The 20,316-nt window shown below is 36.6% G+C and overlaps 1 protein-coding gene across 1 annotated transcript in view; it reads left to right on the forward strand.

Annotated features, from left to right (window-relative positions):
- Positions 1-20,316, forward strand: part of tspan17 (tetraspanin 17) — a 40,162-nt gene that overhangs the window by 11,317 nt on the left and 8,529 nt on the right. The window contains exons 2-3 of the mRNA XM_038284613.1: positions 14,492-14,542; positions 20,134-20,280. Coding sequence (XP_038140541.1) covers positions 14,492-14,542; positions 20,134-20,280 — 198 coding nt within the window. The remainder of the gene's footprint in view (positions 1-14,491; positions 14,543-20,133; positions 20,281-20,316) is intronic.

Consider the following 20,316-nt stretch of genomic DNA (forward strand, 5'->3'; position numbering starts at 1 on the left):
ACTCCTTACATTTGAAAAATAGATTCATTAGTTTTGTTTCATTTTTAGCTCATGCTTGTTATGGCCTCTTGGTATAAAAAAAATAACAAAAAACATCAAAATAATTTGTTTTATCCAGAAAATGAATTTCTTTGTGGTAGGACTTGGTGCTGCACCAACTTGCTACTCGCTCCATACAAAATTAATTTTTTTTCAAGATGCAAAGTTGAATTCAACACTGTTATTATTAGTTATAAAACTAAGAAAATTAAGTATAAGGAAGTTATCCAGAATTGTAGAAAAGTTTTCCTTTATTAGGGTAGTGCAGTAACCACTATGATGCTTAAATCATCTGTCCTTCACATTATTACCTGCATTACTTTTATACATTAATGAGTTTTTAAAAAGGTACTTTAATACTTTCACTTGAGTAAAAACCTTAAGTTGCTACTCAAGTAAAAGTGGTTATTACCACAAACAGTAGGATTTATACTTAATTCATAAACCTTAATACTTTTGACACCCCTGGGGCTAATACAAGCGGTAATACACTTAAAGTGTCCACACTGAATGGAAGATAGGTGCACGAGGATCTATGTATGATAGTAGAGCTAAGAAAGCAAATGTGATGGACTCTGGACAAGCAAGCTTTCAAGGTCATAAAAAAACCTGAAACCCTTGAGTAAAACATCTAAACATTGGTGGTTAATCCAGAGGAAAATCATGATATTGATTAAACATAAAACGCAATTAGATTTTTGACAAAATTGTTAAGCCCTGGTATGGACCCAAATTGAGAAATATTTGGTGTTATGAGATTTGGTAACATCATCCCAACGTATTTTGCGGCTCAATCTCATATCATTTCCAGCCTCCGATGGGCTCTATGCACAATTCCACTACTTCCTGAACTTAAGGCAGCTATTATGCTTCCTGTCTTTCATTTAGGGCTGCAACTAACCATTATTTTAAAAATCGATGAATCGGCCGATTATTTTTTTCGATTAATCAATGAATCGGACAAAAAATATTTTTTATATTAACCTCTTTATTCCAAAATAAACATTTTAGACAGAACAAACAAGCACACAAGTACAGGTTGCTCATTAACTGCACTGGTGCAATATGAAAAATAAATGTTTATGTTAAAACTACGCAAACTTACATGAGAAATGTAGCTGTACATCCAAAAAATATAGGGTACTTTGTTTCATAAAGCACAAAAAATACATTTTTGTATTTAAAAGCCCCTAAGGGGTTTAAACAATAGCCCCCCCCATTTCAACAATTTTTTTTTACTAATAGAGTTCTGCCTTTTAAGACAGGAAAGCATAGCAGTTAAAGTTGCTACTTGAGAAAATACTTAACCATAGAGATAAAAATAGCCCTGTGATTCAAATTATAAATTGTATTTGGAATAAAAATGAGAGAACTAGGGGTGCTAAAAAACACATCCTCCAAAGACAGATATTTACATGGGAATGTGGCATATAAATAATTGACATATTACTGATCTTGCTGGATTTTATTCTGCTTTACTTCCATAAATTGCAGGATCTTCTTTACTTTATCTTTGCCAGAAGATTTAAACTTTAAAAGCCTTGCCCTCATAATTTGCAAGTTCATTTATTTATAAAGAAAATATAAATGCTGCTTAAGCTAATTCAAATGAAATTAAAAGTAAAATAAGTAGCCAACCTTATCACTGTCTGTAACCTACTAACAAGGTAAGGAAAGCATCAGATGAGCTACCTGAGAAACTAACGTTACGTTTCCCCTCTTTAAAATGAAACAAACATGGCCGCTCACCCTGCTGATCAGCTCTCTTCACTGCCATCGAAGGCTCCATCGTGTTTTCTTTTCAGGTGGTGCATCATAACAGTGGTGCTTCCGTGCCATGTAAATTTGTTTTTACAAAAGTTGCATGTTACGGCTTTTTTCGCTTTACAAAGCGCAGGCTGTCTGCGAATTGAGACGCAGCTTGCGTTTGCGGTATCGGTCATTAGAAGAGTTGACGTTACTGCCTTTTAAAAACAGCCTTCGCGCACCTGCAGCGCTGGCTCGCTCTGCCGTATTTTTTTTTCTTCCCGTGTTTCAATCAAGTGGCAGTGATGATGACGACGGCGGACGGATGACGCATTAATCGCGCGACCCAACTAATCGATGATGAAATTCGTTGCCAACGCTTTTAAAAGTCTATTTTTATCGATTCGTTGTTGCAGCCCTACTTTCGTTACTCAATGAACTGATTGATACAGGTGTGTCTTGCCATGGTTACTGAGGTCAGTAAAAATTTTTATCAAATAAACAAATTTATCAAATAAAGGGCCGTTTCTTAAATTATGTTTTGATTGTACTGTGATTAGGGCTGTGCAATATGGCTAACAAGTATACAATGATAAAAGCATTTTACAATACTCAATATGGATTTTTGGTTTTTGTTTTAAGTATTTCAATGAAGGACATGCCTCTGCTATCTTTCTGCTAGCATGCCAAGATCAGCCAGAACCGCACGAAAAATATTAGTTAACTAGAAGCTTGATTAAACACACTCACCTATTACACCTGAATGTAAAGTTTATTGTACTGTTGTTCCTAGCTTTGCTCTAGAGTGAAAACAGTTAAAACTTAATCTTTAACCCATTTTATCCAGTCGGGGTAATTAGAGCAACATTTCAATATGAGCATATTGGGGGGAGCGAGGACAATATCACCTGATTATACAGCTGTTTGCCTTTACCACTAGTGAAATACTTTCAGGGTGGAGTCATGTGAGTTAACCTCAAATATGTTTAACTTGTAAAGGAAGTAGACAAACTGTGGTAGCTGGGTTCGGTTACGTGACATTAGTTTAAACCCGAGCCCACAGATTAATGACCCCAAAGCACTGACTGCTTCTAGATTGGTGCTTCCTGGAGAGACACCCATTGTAACCAGCCACTGCAGCATATAGATTCTCTGATACTTGAGTTCAAACTACTACTCACTTGCCAAACAGGCGTTGTCAAAAGTAAGATGTATTATTTAAATGCACTTTGAGACATTCAGTCTTTCCGTTCTGAGCTGATTAGTCCTTTTATTATTTATTTCTGCTGCCTATCTGTTTCTTTTACATTCAGAAATCAAACAGTTCTCTTCCATAAGCTGTTTTCTGTCCTTAGTAAAATGTCCATATTTGGCAAATTCCAACTAAAAATAATGCTAAACCCTTTATAGGGCAAGTTACTGTAATTATCAAGTTGGTGTTTCTTGTTATTACATTGACATTAATTTTTGCCACCAAAATAATTTTTTTTTTAATGTTACAAGTTACACGATATAATCGGCCCCCTATTGGTATCTGCCTGTATCGGCCTTAAAACTGAATATCGGACATCGGCCACCCCGCCAATATTTAACCCGGTATTTGATCAGCTTCTGAGTTTCTAAAGTCTAAAAAAATAAATAAAATACTACTTCTTCTTCAAAAACTTCTTTTTTACAGACTTAAAAACTTCTAAAGACGAGGGAAAAAATATTGATACATTAAAATATCACAATATCTTCATATGCTGATATATTGCCATTTAAAAACACCATATCAATCTTTTTTACTAATTAAATATTGCTAAATGTCATCGTTATGCTACGAAATCCCCCGAAAATTCACGAAATTTTGCCATATTTTTATATGTTGATATATTGGCGCGGTATCGATCTATTTTACTAACAAAATCTCACAAGAATTAGCAAAATATCACGAGAGTTTGTAACAGAACGATGAAATTTCACAAGATTTTGAAAGTAAAATAGATCGATACCGCGTTTTTAATAATCGATTTGATATCAGCATATGAAAATATATTTGAGTATATTATTTTTCAAAGTGTCAGAAATGGATAACAAAACTGCTATTTTCAATGACTACTTATATACAGCTTTAACATCAGTATCGATATCGGTTATCGGCTACATCAGTTTTAAAATATCGGCATATCGGATATCGGCCAAAATCCCAATACCGTGCATCCCTAGTTACAAGGTTAATAAGGTCTTGTACTGGATTCCAATAACCTTATTGGCTTGAAATTTTGATTTTCAAAGTACATCGCAGAGTGCCCTATGAATTAAGTTTCTTAATTGTATGTATACAGCTATTCATTAAGACTCAAAACCAAACTATATGCCTGCATATTTTAAATATATATTTGTAGATGAATCATCAGCATGTGGCAAATATTGATGGCTATTCTTTAAAAAACCCGCCTGTGTAACTTGAGCAGATCGGATCCATTGCTGGATGAGTCATTTGACCCAGAGCGCCGCTTTACGACAGGCTGAGCTGCCCTTAAAAACGACAGCAAACTTAGCTACAGGTTAATTTTAGGCAATGAATTTGATATGGTTCTCATCTAATCAGACACAACAATCTGTTTTTCCACAGATTGTTACATTCACAGGGCCAAATAGAGATCTTATCTAACGTCTCTCATTTTCATGTGGAAAAATAGCCTCATTCTATGACAGTCGCCTTAGTCAGAACTCTTTAGAAACAACCCTTGAAAGTGAATAAGACAGCATTTACAAAAACATCTTGTTCCCGACAGTTTTTTTTTTTTTTTTTTGCCTGCAATGAAGCAAAGAAAGAACAGAAATAAAAGCGGAATGAAGAATGAGATCCAAACTACTTATAAGCAGAGTTGGATGACAGTCAAAGACTTAGTGTGGGTTTTAAATGGAACATAAGCATTGCTTTTATTGCTCGCATTTATTTTCTAACTGTTGAGAGGTGATAAAATATGGCCACAGCAATCAATAAAGAGCGCTGTTTTCTTACAGTTGCATTAGTACAGTAGTGTTATAGCATTGCAGACTGACCTCTGCATAACCTTCGGGGCTCATGTTACACTCTGGGAAAAATTATATGAAAGGAAGTAATGTAAGCAAGGCTCTAAAGCAAGTTCTGTTTGGTTTCGGTCCACCCATTCATTTAAAGTTCATTCAACCCAGCCTTATTGTGCCATGCGGGAAGTTTGACTCAGAGATAAGGCTTTGATTGCTGTCACGTATAGATAATCAGAGCTATGCACTGGGACTGTGAGATAATGCCAGGCTCTATCCTTATGATAAAACTAATTTGTTGAGATTTTATTTAAATACAGTTTAACTTTTTGGTTTGATTCAAATCTCAGTTCTCTTTAAAAGTAGCCTCCAACGTCTACGATGTAGGTGAGGACGGCTCACAATATGTTCTATAGGGCTTTTCCGAATAAAGGTAAAATACATAACAGTTGTTAACTAGTTCACATAAACATCTCCATGCCACAACCTCCAAAACAACGTTGAACTAACAGACAGCCTACGAAATATGTAAAGAAAAAATAACTTTTAGAGTTATATTATTATTTAAAAGTTATTGTTACATGTTATTATAATGGGTTTTAAAATATTCCAGTCATTTTTCATGATACATTATATTTCTTTTTGCATATTTTTCACTTTGCCTTCAATATCCTGAGGCTTCCCTCTGACAGCCAGGACTCTAAACAGCACTGCTATCAAAATATACGACGACTCGATGGAAAAAAAGCAGAAGAGTTATTACAACATTTCATTTCCTTTTGAATTGAATAGAGAACTACTGAAGAAATACTTAAAATGGAGGCAATAAATAACTGAATATTGGGGAATATTCACATTATTTACGTGTACCTGACAAAAAGCAAAAACGTTAATGGACGCTTTAAAGCTGGTAGAAGTTCGTATTAAGCTTTGATATCAAAGATGAGAGGTTGTCTGGGTGGTGGTAAAGATTACATAAAGATTAGCTTTTAAAATCTTTAAAAAAAATCTCAATTTTAGAAAAGGGAGTGAAGAATAATTTTCTTAGGAGAAGATGAGCCCTGAGTGTCAGAAAAATCGTTTTTTTCCTAAGCTGACTCCGACTGACTGATTAAAGACTGCAGAGCAAGTGACAGTGACAGATGGGTGATGTGATGACGACGGGATAAGCGATCTAAGGTGTTTCATCTTGTAGCTAAAAAGGCAGGAATTTGCCTAACTTTCTCAAGCATTTATCAACCAACAAGTGACAGCCCCCTTAAAATATATCCAGTTAGGTGTTTTAAAAATAAAAAAAATTGTTGTAAATCATTTCCAATTAGCTAAATCTCAGCTTTCCATCATTTCATATGAAGTAGTTCTTGATTTACCCCTGTACTTTAAATGAAAGTGATGGTTTATTGCACTGGCCAACACGGGTCACATAGACATTGAAAAATCTCCCTTTTCCCAAAAAAAAAGGAATGATTTAAAACATTTTTTCCAATCCTGTAGAAAAAAACAAAACAAAATAAAGGTCAACATCTTAAACTGTTGAGCAAACTGAAAGAGGATTTGGCAAGTTTTTCACAAGCAACACCTGAGCACAGCTTGAACTAGAAGAATATCAATGTGTTAAAATGAATCATTATTGGTAAAACCAAAATAAAGAACCAAACAATTATTCTTATTCTTATGAGCTATGCTGTATTTAGCATTTGTTGCAAAACAAGATATGAACGATTTGAAATCACCGTTACTAGCTAACCCTTAAATTCTAATCTGGTCTACTAGCTCAATCATCCAAGTTGTGCTAAAGAGCTATTTCCCCATTTTTAAAGATTCAGTATTTTCTAATCTTTAAATTGCTTTTTTTTTTCCCCTAGCAGGTGTCATCCTTAGTATTGTCAGATATCTCGTTAAAACCTTGTGTCATTTATTTCTTGTGTTGTTTCATTACATTGGCATGGCTCGATGTTAACCATTGCCCGATCTCCCAGGGCAAGTACTTTTTATTTTTAGGAGAGTACACATTTCATTGCATTTGCCCACCGGGCAAGTGCAATGATTGCAAAAGAAATGTATTTATCACTCAAAATTACTTTAAATTCACCGACATTAGTTGAAAATGACCCAGCCGGCGCCATTTTTGTTGTTTTGTACACATTCTCGCGTGATTTGAAAAAGACGCGAGATTTTCCGTCAGATGGCGTGATTTTTGTCCACCTAGCGGTAATTTTTATGTAGTTACCAAACGACAAACAAGCTAGAAAGCGCTATCATATGGCAGTCTTCTGTACAGTGATGCAGGTCACTCATAAAATTTTTTTTTCTCTCAGACATTGGAGAGGTGCATTTAAATGTTATAGAGCTAAACATGTTAAATTGGTGACCTGTTATGTTATTATTATTGTCTTGTTGCTGCATTTATTTTGTCAGGGAAAACTAATCCTGAGTCAGTTAAAAGTCAGGGAATTCTGAAATTATGTAAGAATGTGGAAACCCTGTAAAAAATAACTATGTATAATGATTCTCTAGAAAAGTCACATTATATTAATAGTATTATCTTGTATAAACATACCGTTACTCTAAAATAAAAGTTTTTCATTTGTGACATTGACTTATGTCTTGTCATTTATCTTAAGTTTTTAACCTGTCAAGGTTTTTTTTTTTTTTAGATTTTTAACATTACAATTTATATTTTTCCAAGCACACAACAGTTTAAAGCAAAGTTTAGCTTGAAAAGAATGTGCAGGAAGGATTGAAAAGCATGCTAAAACGGTAATGTAGGCTTGAGTTCTTTATCTGATGCATGCATATACACACCAGGAACCTGTAAACTTAAAAAATACTGCATTACAAAAAACATTTAAAAAACAAACATGTTTCATTGATATATATATATACAAAAATGAAAATTAGGAACTATATTTATCAAACATTATACTGGGCAAGTGAAAATTGTTTCTGGGCAAAGAAAATGTGAAAGTCACTTGCCCGAAGGACAAGTGGTAAAAATCCTTAACGTCAACCCCTGATTGGAAATAACCTGACTACCACATGGCACAGATGAGCCATTATTTAGCCAGGTGGAATTACATACGGCTTTCGCAGTTAAACTTAAACATAATTGAGATATAATTGACATGAAATTTAACTTGTATACAGTCCTGTGTTCTAGGAGTTGATGATGTTCACAAAAAATATTAATTTTTAACTAGTTGTCAGGTAAACTCCACTTGCATTTTGACCCTCTGTCACTTGTGTTTATGTCCTACCAGGTTTGTTACGAATTATTTTTTTTTTTTGCTGCGAAGTTAGCTTTTTTATTTTTTTATCCCCTCCCCCTCTGCTCGCAAAAGGATGTCTGTCTTCAGTCTGGGAACTTCAGCGAGGCAGATACCGGATCTGAATAAACCACATGATCTGTATGGATTATTTAAAAACAAAAAACAAAAAAACAAGCAGAACTGGAACCGAGCTTTTGGTTCGTTACACCTGTCTGCTCCTCGGCCTGAGTGAACGGAGTGTCATTAACTCTCTTTTAGCCGCCCTTATCTGTTTCGAAATTTCAGCGTCAAGGCCAGTTACCAACAAACTGTTATACAATAGTCGCAACCATGTGTCTTTATCTGTTAAAATTTAACTGACAGCATTGTAATCTTTACAGCACAGTAGATATACCTTTCAACGCTGTAATGCTCGGTTCCCACACTGCTTATTGATTTTTTTTTTCGGGAAAGTGATATTTCTATGTAATCTGACATCAGCAATTTTCCCTTTTTTGATCTGTTTTTACAATTGAATGAGAAATAGGATGCTATGACTATTTTTGTGACGGATGTTTTCCATTTCACATCAAAGCAGCATGGTTCTGTTGACATGAAGCAAATACAAGTGCAAATAAATTTCACTGGTATTTGCATGCACACAATGCTGTCTATAGAAGCTCATATATATACAGCTGTGGTGACTACTAGTGTTTATTGATGGGCACTTTTTCTGCAGCAAATTAAACTTTTGGGTGGGGAATTATTATATTTTTGTATAGTGTTACATGTCAAACCAAAGTCTGTTCCTGAATAACAGCAGTATGATTTTTATCTTGGAGCAGTTCAGGTGTTTTCCTTATATACTGGGTTTTACTGGTGTGTTTTTGTGGCTTTCTTTCATTTATATTTATACTTTAAACTAGACACATTTTCAAGCACTAAACTATGTACATTTTTATCTTTGATATTTAAAGATATCTTGAAGTTTGATTAAGCTTGATCTGGTAAGCCATTCAAAGTATTCAGTGTGATCTGAACTTTTTACTATCAGTTTCTGCTGTGCAGATAGTTAAAACTTTATCTGCCTGCACTTGTGTTTCGCTTGAAGTCTTTCTGTAGAACCTGTTGTAGTGACATGGTTGTGGTGAGTTGATGTCATATATTTTGGAAGGAGGGGGTTGTTCAGCGTCTTCTCCTGCTCTAGCTGTGAGTCATGCAAACTTGAAATACATGGATCAATAAGCAACGGAAAAAAAACAACATTAAAATTCTGTGATTTTTTTTTTAAGTTGTTTTGATCTGGTTAAATGCAGCACAGTCTGCAAAGACCTACTTTTTGGTTTATTGTCAGAGCAAATTTGGTTTGGTTTTACGGTCTCCACATTTTATACACCTTAAAATCATCTCTGCCAGGTTATAAAAGAATTAGATCTGCAAAATGTATTTAGTTGCAGTCTGCATCCCACTATAAGAGTTTGCAACATCTTGGTTTCAAAGGACAGCCTGGGTGCATCTAATCAGAATTCAATTCAGTTTATTTCTATAGCGCCAATTCACAACATATTTCATCTCAAGGCACTTTGCAGTTCACCAGATCATCCAGTCAGATTGATTCAAAGTTTTCTATCTAAGGAAAACCAGTTGATTGCATCGCCTTCTTGACTCGAATGCAATCTCTCACACTAAGCATGCTTGTAGCGACAGTGGAGAGGGAAAACCCCTTTTTAACAGGAAGAAACCTCCAGCAGAACCAAGCTCAATGTTCCCGCCAGTGCCGTTACACTCCATAAAGGCATGTTTTTATTGAGCGTTTCAGCCCTTTGACTGACATCTCGGCATCCTCCTCAGCGCGTTACTGTCCTGACAAAAGTTAACCTGAAACTTTTACAATAACAATGGCATAATGTCGATGCCACTTTCAACAAGCAAAATGGTTGCAGAAACTCTGCTTTTTAAACAGAACTGTTTAACAGAACTGTGAGGACATGAATCGACAGGTGAATACACTATAGCCCCAACAGCAGTGAGCAAACTAAAGTATCGCTCATAAATTATTCTGGTGAGAGCCCTGCAAATATCATTGAGTCATGCTTTGCACACTACTGAATTTTAAAGAAAGACAAGAGGCAGAAAATGCAGATCAATGGTAGTCATTATGGTTTTCGCAACTTTCTGCAGTAGTTTCACATTAATTTATTGTCCATAAATCCTGCAGTGTCAAATTCTTGACGCACTGTGCTGCCAAATAAAAAGATGCTTCAATCTCCTCTATGGCCACAGGTGTTTGAATTCAGGCACATTTTCGAAAGGATGGGATGCTCCCTCGAGCTCAGTGATTTCCAGCATGGACCCTGATTAATCTGTTAGGGTTGTCACGATACTAAACTTTTCAACTCGATACCGATACTAAGGAAAATACTCGATAATCAATACCACAAGGATAAAAACAAAGACTCCAAAATTCTACAGAAATATTTTCATTAATAAATAAAATACAATAAACAATAAGAACAATATTTTGAGGTTGTTTGCTGTGCACAATATTAAGCAAGCTTGATAAAAAACTTATAAAATTAAAATTAAGCGTTCCTTCCTTGGCTATGCTTTTCACACATAACAATGACACTTGCCAAACTGGTTAAGAAACAAAGCACTGTAGCACTGTATCGATACTTTTAAAAACGAGTATTGTATCCGGATACAACATTTTGGTATCTATACTTTTTTGAGTCTCGATACTTTTGACAACCCTATAATCTGTGCAGCGGGTCTTTGAGTCCAGTAGTGAAACTTTAATTTCAGCTTTCAAAGGCATTTTAAGTAAGTTAAAGAAATTGGGAATGACAGAGGTGGAAAGGCAACTTCACATGGCCTTTAGAAAGCTCAGGAGCAGTGCATAGAATAGGTTTCCATGGCCAAGCAGCTGTATCGTGACCATGCATCCCCAAGTGCAATGCAGTGGTGCAAAGAATGTCGCCACTTGACTCGACAAACAGTAGAGGAGCATTCCCTGGGGTGACAAATTATACACCTTCATCTGGAAATCGGATGGCCAAGTCTGGGTTTAGCAGCTGAAAGAAAAAAACTGTACTTTTCTGACTGTATTTTGTCAAGTGTAAATTTGGGGGATCGTCTGGTAGGTTTGTTTTCAGGTGCTAGGCTGAATCCTTTGTTCCAGGGAAATGAACTCTGAATGCCTCAGCATGACATTTTGGTCATTTTCATGCTCCCAACAATGCCTCACCCATGTCCATAAAGATAGGGAAGGAGTTTGGTTTGGATAGCTTGATTGGTCTGCACAGGATCCTGACCTCTAACATGATAGAACACTTTTAGTAGGGGAGAGTTTTGGCATCGGTGCTGCGATTCGATACGGGTTATGACATGCGATATTGCAATATCCCTATATATTGTGATATTTTACCCAGCTATCAAAATCATATGATAAGATAGGAAAGCAAGTTCTGTATATGGATTTTTGAGTTATTTTGGTATCCATGTTGTTTGGGGTTTGGGTCCATGTCTTCCACTGTGGCGGGGTAGGGGTAGCCCGTTTTCCCTCATTGTTTCAGGTAACCATGTTCTGTTTTTTGTTTTTTAAAATCAATACTAGGAAGTAAAAGATTGATATTATATGGGGCAGCCGAATAGCCCATATATCGCCAAAACAATTATTCCTCACACCCCTAACCTTTAGTTTGTCATATTGAACGTGATGGATTAAGAATTGGATGTCACTGAATTTCATATAGGAGTCAAGGAAGGTGTGCAAATACTTTTGGTAATATAATGTATGTACATTAAGTACACCACTCAGAGGGCTGAAACAAAGAACCAGAACTCATAAATCCTCTTGTAGCCACAGGTCATGCATGAACCCCACCAGTAAGGCTGAATGAAAACTATTTTGTTTGCTTAAAGCTTTTGATATAAACAATGTTTATATATATATATATATATATATATATATATATATATATTTTTTTTTTTTTTTTTTTTCTTTTGGAAGTATTAAGAAAACCTTTATTCAGTATAAGCTGTATATCTTCCATAACTGCTTAAGGGAAGGCAGAAATAGTCTTTTAGGTGGTATCTTGTGTCCCTTACTGGTGAAAGTCTAGTTTTAACCTTCAGCTTGCTGCTGGTTAAAAACAGTAAAGCTCTTGATCTGTCGATCTAATCCCTACTACCTCTTGACTCCTTCTGGCTGTGTCTTTATTTCTAAATCTAGCACTACCACACCCTTCACTAGAACTCTTATATAACGACCACGCCAAGCCAGCCACACTGCTACTGGTGCTGTCGTTTGTAACATCACTACCCCTTTGGTTGACAGAATACAATTGGTTGCCATTATTTTATTTAATTTTTCTGCCTGACGAGCATTGAAAACATTTCAAGCCAACCTTTGCGTCACAGGTTGGACTTTTATTTTCCCTCACATTCCTTGAGTTGTTTCGCAGATCCTCTGCAATTCAAATATGTTCATCAAAGATCATATTCTTTGCATCAAACTAAACTTGACCCCTAGCACCAACAAATAGGGCACCAATACCTTTTATTCAAAACGGTATCAATAAACCAAAAGTTTATTCAACTATTGTCACCTGTTCCAGGTAGGCACTAAAAAGTTCTACTTAATTCACTTTGTATTAGTCTTTTTTTCCTGCTTCACAAAGGTAGGCAGCAGCTTGACAAAGCCATGATGGCAATTATTTTACATCCAAGTAGTATGCAGTTCTTCATATATACACACACATCAATTTCAAACAGAAGGTATCGGTATGGTATCGGCCGATAATGCAAAGACAGGTATTGGTATCGGGGCCAAAAAATGGCATCAGCGCAAAACTAGATAGAACAAACAGATCTGTGGAGTAGGGCTGGGCAAGTGATTGCATTTACAAAATAATCGCAATTTAGCATAACTCAATATTTAAACTGCAGAGGTACTGAATGTTAATCACATTAAACAAGAGCAAAACACTAAATTTCTTCTTCCAGGTCATTAGGTAGCAGTAATGCATTTAAAGTCGGTCTGCCACTATGAGGAACGAAGGGAGGAGAGTTGCATATAGCACAAATACCCATATACGATAGTAGAAGTAAGAACTTTCTCATGCAAATTTTACGTGGAAGTCCTGCAACAATAGCAGTAATAAAAAACACATTTTTGAAATAAAATACAATCAAGAAGTGACACATTAAACACATTTGAATCAAACATGTTTTGAGAATAACTTTGCTGCTTTCTCAGGTTATTTCTTTTTTTATTTGTCATTTTTTTGCAGATTAAATTTTTTTTTTTCTTCAACTTTCAATTTTTCAGATCGAGTTTCAAAAACCTTCGTACTTTTTAGATTGTGTTGTACAGATCCATTGTTTTTACTTCATGCCCGATGCAAACGCTCACTCTTCATGCACTGGATGACCATTACGCCATGCAGAGCAATAAATATGAAGCTTCCTCAATTATCAGGCACACAAGAAAAAATTGCTTCACATGTTCATCTTAAATAAAACCAACATAGAACTGCTGCATCTTGCCCCATGTAGTCATTAAATCAACTGAGTGCAGAAAAACAGGAATACTTACTTGAGCTAAAAATCGCTCTTATGTTTTGTCTAAATCTGTATCTCATTATAAAGAGGTCAATCTCTTGATGATTCATTCATTCATTGTTAAAAACAAAACAAAACTAACAATTGAGACTTCACTGGAATATGAGAGTAAAACTATTTCCCTGAACTGATCAGCCTTAACTCACAGTGCCCTAAAGATTTGCAATGATTTCCTAATCTAACAAGAGATTGAAAGCACCTTAAAAACACTTTTTTGACCCGAGACATTCAGCATTTATGGCCTTATTTGTCAAAGCGGTTGTATTCAATCATTCAGACATGCCTAACTGTGGCTCCAGTCTGACAGGCCTGTTAGTGGTGCAGAGTGTAGCTGTGCCTCAGCAATCTTTGTCATCATTGTAATATTAAAATGCAAGATAGAAAATCTAATGCTCAACCAAACTCAGTAGGGGGGACATAAAGTAGGATAATGACATTTGTTGTTGTTTTTGTTTTTTTTCTAGTTCAGTTTTCTCTGTACTGTGATGTTAATGTTATTAAAACCATAAGTCATTTTTAATTTAGGGGAGGTGACGGATGAATTTAACAAAAAAAAACAAAACAAAAACAATCCTAATGTGTGTTACGTTATCTGCCGACATCACCTTGGAGACATCGCCTGTAAATATACCCATCCCAGATGTGCCTGATAAACGAGGATTTTATGAAACCTCTCCCAGTGGTTAAACTGCACATAATGCCTCACATTTATTTGGAGTTAAATCTGAGTCATGCATTTTTCAGTTATGTTAAGGATGTTTTTTTTTTTTTTTTGCTCTCTCACAGTAAAGCTTTTCTCTGTCTGCTTTGTTTTACAGTTGCTAGGAGCAGCATTCTTGGGGATAGGCCTGTGGGCATGGGAGGAGAAGGTATGTATAAACATACGTACACAAATGCACCCATGGACGAACAGAATTAACAGCACTGCCGCATTGCTAAAATTCCTCCAAAGGCTGTGACAAGAACAGGCGGAAAATATGATATGTGGTTGAGTTTCGACACAAACGATGTGATAGCGATTCTATAGAGTACAGGTACATACAGATGATCCAAATGTGTTAAACTGATGAGAACAAACAGTCTGAACATTTAATATGACAATCATTTAGCTCAAAGCTGTCTGAAAATGTGTTTGTTGAAGTTATGATACAGGAAGAACTGCACAGAAACATGTTGTTTTGCTTCGTTCTCTCTGTACGCAGCAAAGAACTCAAAGGTCATTGTTTACTAATAACCCTCGATATGCAGTGAGTTATCACCCCATGAAAAACTTCTGATTGAATTAACCGTCACTTTGCTCATTAATTAACAAGAAATTGCAGCACTCTGTTGCGTAAATGCTGCCGCAGCATGGCGGCGTGTACCGATTAGTAACGTTCGGGCATGAACTGTGTGCAAATCGGGCTGCTCTGGAATACCTTTGTGGAACAGTGTGAATAATTTATAGGGATTAGGTTGCATGATGAATAGCAGTGGCTGGAAGAGCCTAATGGTGAATTTAGGTCTGAGTGACTAAGGTGATTAGTTTCAAGCTCAGTTCTTGGAGCCTGACATTATTATTTAAGGCCGTGCGCTGAGGCTCTAATGAAGGCAGTTTATTGCAGCCACAACTGACATAAAAACACAATAAAATGGCATTTCCTTCTTCTAATAGGGCTTTTTTAGTTTCCTGAAATGCTGTTACTTTTGTCATCATGAAAAATACTGTTTAATATAGCCACTTGTTTTTCATTGAGTAAAATTCTAACCTCAAAGAGATTTTAAATTGTTTGTTCAGGTAAAGTTAAAAATGTTGTACCTTGCATGAATTGATAAGGATTGAAACAAAGTGAATATAAGCTACGTTAAAGCTGTTGCCAAGCAGGAAATCAAAATGATTTTTCTGCAAAAGAGAATAGAAAAGCAATGAAACAGAAGTGTTAAAAAACAAAAAAAAATTTCTGTGTCAAAATGTTTTACAGCCCCATTTTTTTTTTTTTTTTCTGATTCAGCACATATGGCACCAACCTGCTCAGCACACATCCTGCTTATATCATCCTGTCTCTGTAGGGGTAGAGGTTTGTGGAATAGGTAGCTAACATCCTGTACGTTTTGATGAGTCTTCAGTAATTTGGCTCATGTTTGTTGGAGTCCCTTTTTAATTATCTGTGCATGAAAGAAAAAAGAGAAAAAAAACAAACCTCCCAAACCGCTTTCTAAACAAAGCTGTATGATAAATGTTAGAGTAGCACGCATTCGGCTTGCTGAATGTTGAACACACAGACAGGATGTTCGAACACCAAATCTTTGTGTACTGCTTTCTTTAATGTAAGCAACAACATTATCACGTTGAAGAAAGGATTTCCTGTTGCAAAAAAAACAGGAGTAGCAGTAAATAACGATCCTGTTTCTATAATTGCACGTAGTAACTGTTAGGTGGAGTCGCTTTAAACTTAAGGTAAAGGTATAGCTGTTAAAAGAAAAAAAACTTCAAATGAATTAATGTTATTCGCCTCAGGGAGAATAGAAGAAGAAGATGACTATCTGGAGTTTTAGATCATTATTTCACAGGAATGACACCAGGAAGAGGAAATAAAAACACTTTAAAGTCAGAAGGAACTTTATGAGGAAACTTGTCCGTTTCTTTTATACTTGAAAAGAGTTAATGAAGCACAATCATCTGGGTTGGTCACTATTAAAATTGCACCAGTTTATTCTCTTTGCCTTGAAAGATGCTAAAGCATGAGGATAGTCTTCATTGAATTTATTTAAAGTATCCTCTAAGGTTTGCTGATTTCAGTTATGTATTTAAAACACTGTACATTGGGTTCAATGTTGGCTTCATTGAAGTTCCAATTGCTCTGTGGAAAACATGATCTGTGGAGGATTTTAAACTGGAAGATGACTGGAAAAAAAATACTAGGAAGATTGAGTTAGTAAGAAATGTTAACAAACATCCACTATCCAAAAAACTCAGTTTGTTCAGGGTAATGGCAAGAGTATTATCTCCTTGGTCACGGAATCGTGCAATTGGCGGGAAAAATGCTGATTTGTTTATTAAATTTTTATTTAGGTAGTTCCTGAAAAGTGTTGTTAAGTAAAAAGTTCAGTTCAGTAGCTTTTATTTGTCCCAGTATGGGCAATTTTGTGCAGTAGTAGTACACCTTTCACACACATGTTCACATTTCACAAATCACAGATAAAAATAAAAGAAGCACAAGAGACACATAAATATTTAAAAAGATAAAAGTAAGGTGGATAAAAGAGACAGAAATGTAAAAAATAATAAAAAGTAAATTAGGGCTGCAACAACGAATCGATAAAATCGATAAAAATCGACTTTTAAAAGCGTTGGCAACGAATTTCATCATCGATTAGTTGTGTCGCGCGATTATTGCGTCATCCGCCGCACCGTCATCACTGACTCTTGACTGAAAGAGGAAGAAAAAAAAATACGGCAGAGCGAGTCAGCGCCGCAGGTGCAGTGTTGCCAACTCCGCGACTTTTCAGACCCCTCCAGCGAATGTTTTTCAAAAAAGCGACTAGCGACAAATCTGGCGACTTTTTTCGGTGTCACTGGCGGCTTTTGGAGACTCTTACGTGAAAGCATGCATGTTCCTACTCTGCCGTGGGGCGCCTCCCCCCACTCCCGCAGGAGTCCCTCTCAGTCAGAGCCTCAGCGTCCAGACTGCAAATGAAGCGCGCATGCACCGGGATTGACGGCGCAAATTGATCACAATAATTAAAATAGCCTGCGCTTTGTAAAGCGAAAAAAGTGATAACATGCAACTTTTTTCAAAAGAAATTAACATGGCACGGAACCACCATGTTTGTTTGGTTTTAAAGTGGGGAAACGTAACGTTAGTTTCTCAGGTAGCTCATCTGATGCTTTCCTTACCTTGTTAGTAGGTTACAGACAGTGATAAGGTTGGCTACTTATTTTACTTTTAATTTCATTTGAATTAGCTTAAGCAGCGTTTATATTTACTTTATAAATAAATTAACTTGCAAATTATGAGGGCAAGGCTTTTAAAGTTTAAATCTTCTGGTGAAGATAAAGTAAAGAAGATCCTGCAATTTATGGAAGTAAAGCAGAATAAAATCCAGCAAGATCAGTAATATGTCAATTAATTATATGCCACATTCCCATGTAAATATCTGTCTTTGGAGGATGTGTTTTTTAGCACCCCTAGTTCTCTCATTTTTATTCCAAATACAATTTATAATTTGAATCACAGGGCTATTTTTATCTCTATGGTTCAGTATTTTCTCAAGTAGCAACTTTAACTGCTGTACTTTCCTGTCTTAAAAGGCAGAACTCTTCTAGTCTAAAAAAAACTCATTTGTTTAAATGGGGGGACCTATTGTTTAAACCCCTTAGGGGCTTTTAAAAACAAAAATGTCTTTTTTTGCGCTTTATGAAACAAAGTACCCTATATTTTGTGGATGTACAGCTACATTTCTCATGTAAGTTTGCGTAGTTTTAACACAAACATTTATTTTTCATATTGCACCAGTACAGTTAATGAGCAACCTGTACTTGTGTGCTTGTTTGTTCTGTCTAAAATGTTTATTTTGGAATAAAGAGGTTAATATAAAAAATATTTTTTGTCCGATTCATCGATTAATCGAAAAAATAATCGTCCGATTCATCGATTTTAAAAATAATCGTTAGTTGCAGCCCTAAAGTAAATAAATATTTGCAAATGTTTTGATAGTAAGAAGATGATTGGATCACCCTCAAAAACTAACCAAGTTTTAAGCCGGGCATTTTTTTTAGCTGTTTCGGGGCCGATTCTCCAGTCGTGCGAGAATTTTTCGATCTGGCCGACTTTCAGCCTGTTGGTGCATCATGTAGTGTACATGGAGTAACGTGGGGCGATCAGCGTCTCACCACTGCCTCCTGATCAGGAATCGTACGGTCGAGAGAAAATCAAACATGTTTGAAATTCAGTCGGCCGTCGTTTTTTTTATTGAACCTTTATTAGTCAGTAAAAAAAAAAAAAAAAAGTAAGGTGGCCGTAGGCAAATTGCTCAGTGCGCAAACAAGGATTCCTCTTCTTCTTCCTCTCAGATGAAAACACAGAAGGATGGCGGTGGTGCGATTGAAATGGAGTTCTTTCGGAAAAATTGACAGACCATAGTATCCATGTTTGCTCAGCCGCATCTTTTTTTACATCGTCGCCTTTACTTTTTAGGGGTTTCAGCACAAAATTGGACAAATTGCCAAAGCAGCACATTTCTCTCTAGTGAGCTTCAAATTCAACAGGAGGCATCAATACTTCCGTCTTTTTCCTCTTCTACTCGTTTTGATTCCAGATAGACGAGTCTGAGTAGCGCCATCTCGCTGCAGAGCTGAATCCGACGTGGTTTTTAGACATGCAGTGAACTTTTAAAACCCTGCAGTTCCGTCGTACATTGTGAGCTGTAGCTGCGTGCAACAATTGAAAAAATATTTCAGTGTAAGCTAGGGATGGGACGGTTTATGAAAACCGTCCTAACCGTTCGGTTCGACTGTCTCGGTTCGGTTTGCATGTGTTGCGTTCGGTTCATGCACTGCTCCTTTTTCTCATAGAGCAGAAGGTGGCGGTACCGCGACCAAAGCCAACCACCTATAGTAAACAAGTAGAAGAAGAAGCGAAGCAGCGTAGCCGAGCGTAGCAGAAAAAAATCAGTTGTTGTGGAGAATTGTGTGGGTATGGCGAGTGGGAAAGAACAGGAGTTGGAAGACGCGCCAGCAGCACTTTATAGGTCTGCTGTATGGGACCACTTTGCATTTAGAGTGACCTACGATAAAAGTGCAACAGTGTGCAAGCATTGTGCAACACGTTTTCTTTATGCTAACAGCAACATGACCAACATGTCATGCTAACCCCGAAATCCCTCATACTCCATCAGCGCTCCGCCCCGCTGCGCTCCAGACCGCCTGCTCAAAGCAAAGCCTACAGCCTCAGCTGTGGCTCCCGTCCGCTCCGCTCTGAGTTCCTTGGAGATCGTAGAGGGCATGCGCGAGATGATTAAATTCAAATGATCCAGGGTTTCCGCAGATCATTAAAAAACAATTGCAATTCATACATTTTTTTTGCATTTTTTCATTAATTTCATTAATTTTTATGCGATTTCGGTGTAACAATCAACATATACCGAACCGAAAACCGTGACCACGAAACCGTGAACCGAACCGAACCTTGGATTTTGTAAATCGTTCCACCCCTAGTGTATACCCAGCTTAAGGTATTCTCCTTTAACTGGACTCTATTAAGACACTGAAAGTACACGTCCCTTTCTTTTATTTTTATCAGCAGTGAAAGTTGAATAAATATGGTTGAAAACTTCTGAATGAGGCAACAGTATTTGATGTTAACAACAGTAACAACTGTTTTCCTTTTTTTTAAATAGGATTTTGTGAAGGCTGCAGAAGGTCCCTGTAGAAAATCAAGTTAGTATTTCAGTTTAATCAGTTTGTCCCTCTTTCCCTCAGGGCGTCCTGTCAAACCTGTCATCGATCACAGACCTCGGCGGCTTTGACCCCGTCTGGCTCTTCATCGTCGTGGGAGGGGTCATGTTTGTCCTGGGCTTCGCCGGCTGCATCGGAGCGCTCAGAGAAAACACCTTCCTGCTTAAATTCGTAAGCTGTCTCTCTGATTCTGAAGCACATACACCA

This window comes from Cyprinodon tularosa, unplaced genomic scaffold (assembly GCF_016077235.1).
Source record: "Cyprinodon tularosa strain WSP-4 unplaced genomic scaffold, ASM1607723v1 ctg20, whole genome shotgun sequence".
Lineage (NCBI taxonomy): Eukaryota > Metazoa > Chordata > Actinopteri > Cyprinodontiformes > Cyprinodontidae > Cyprinodon > Cyprinodon tularosa.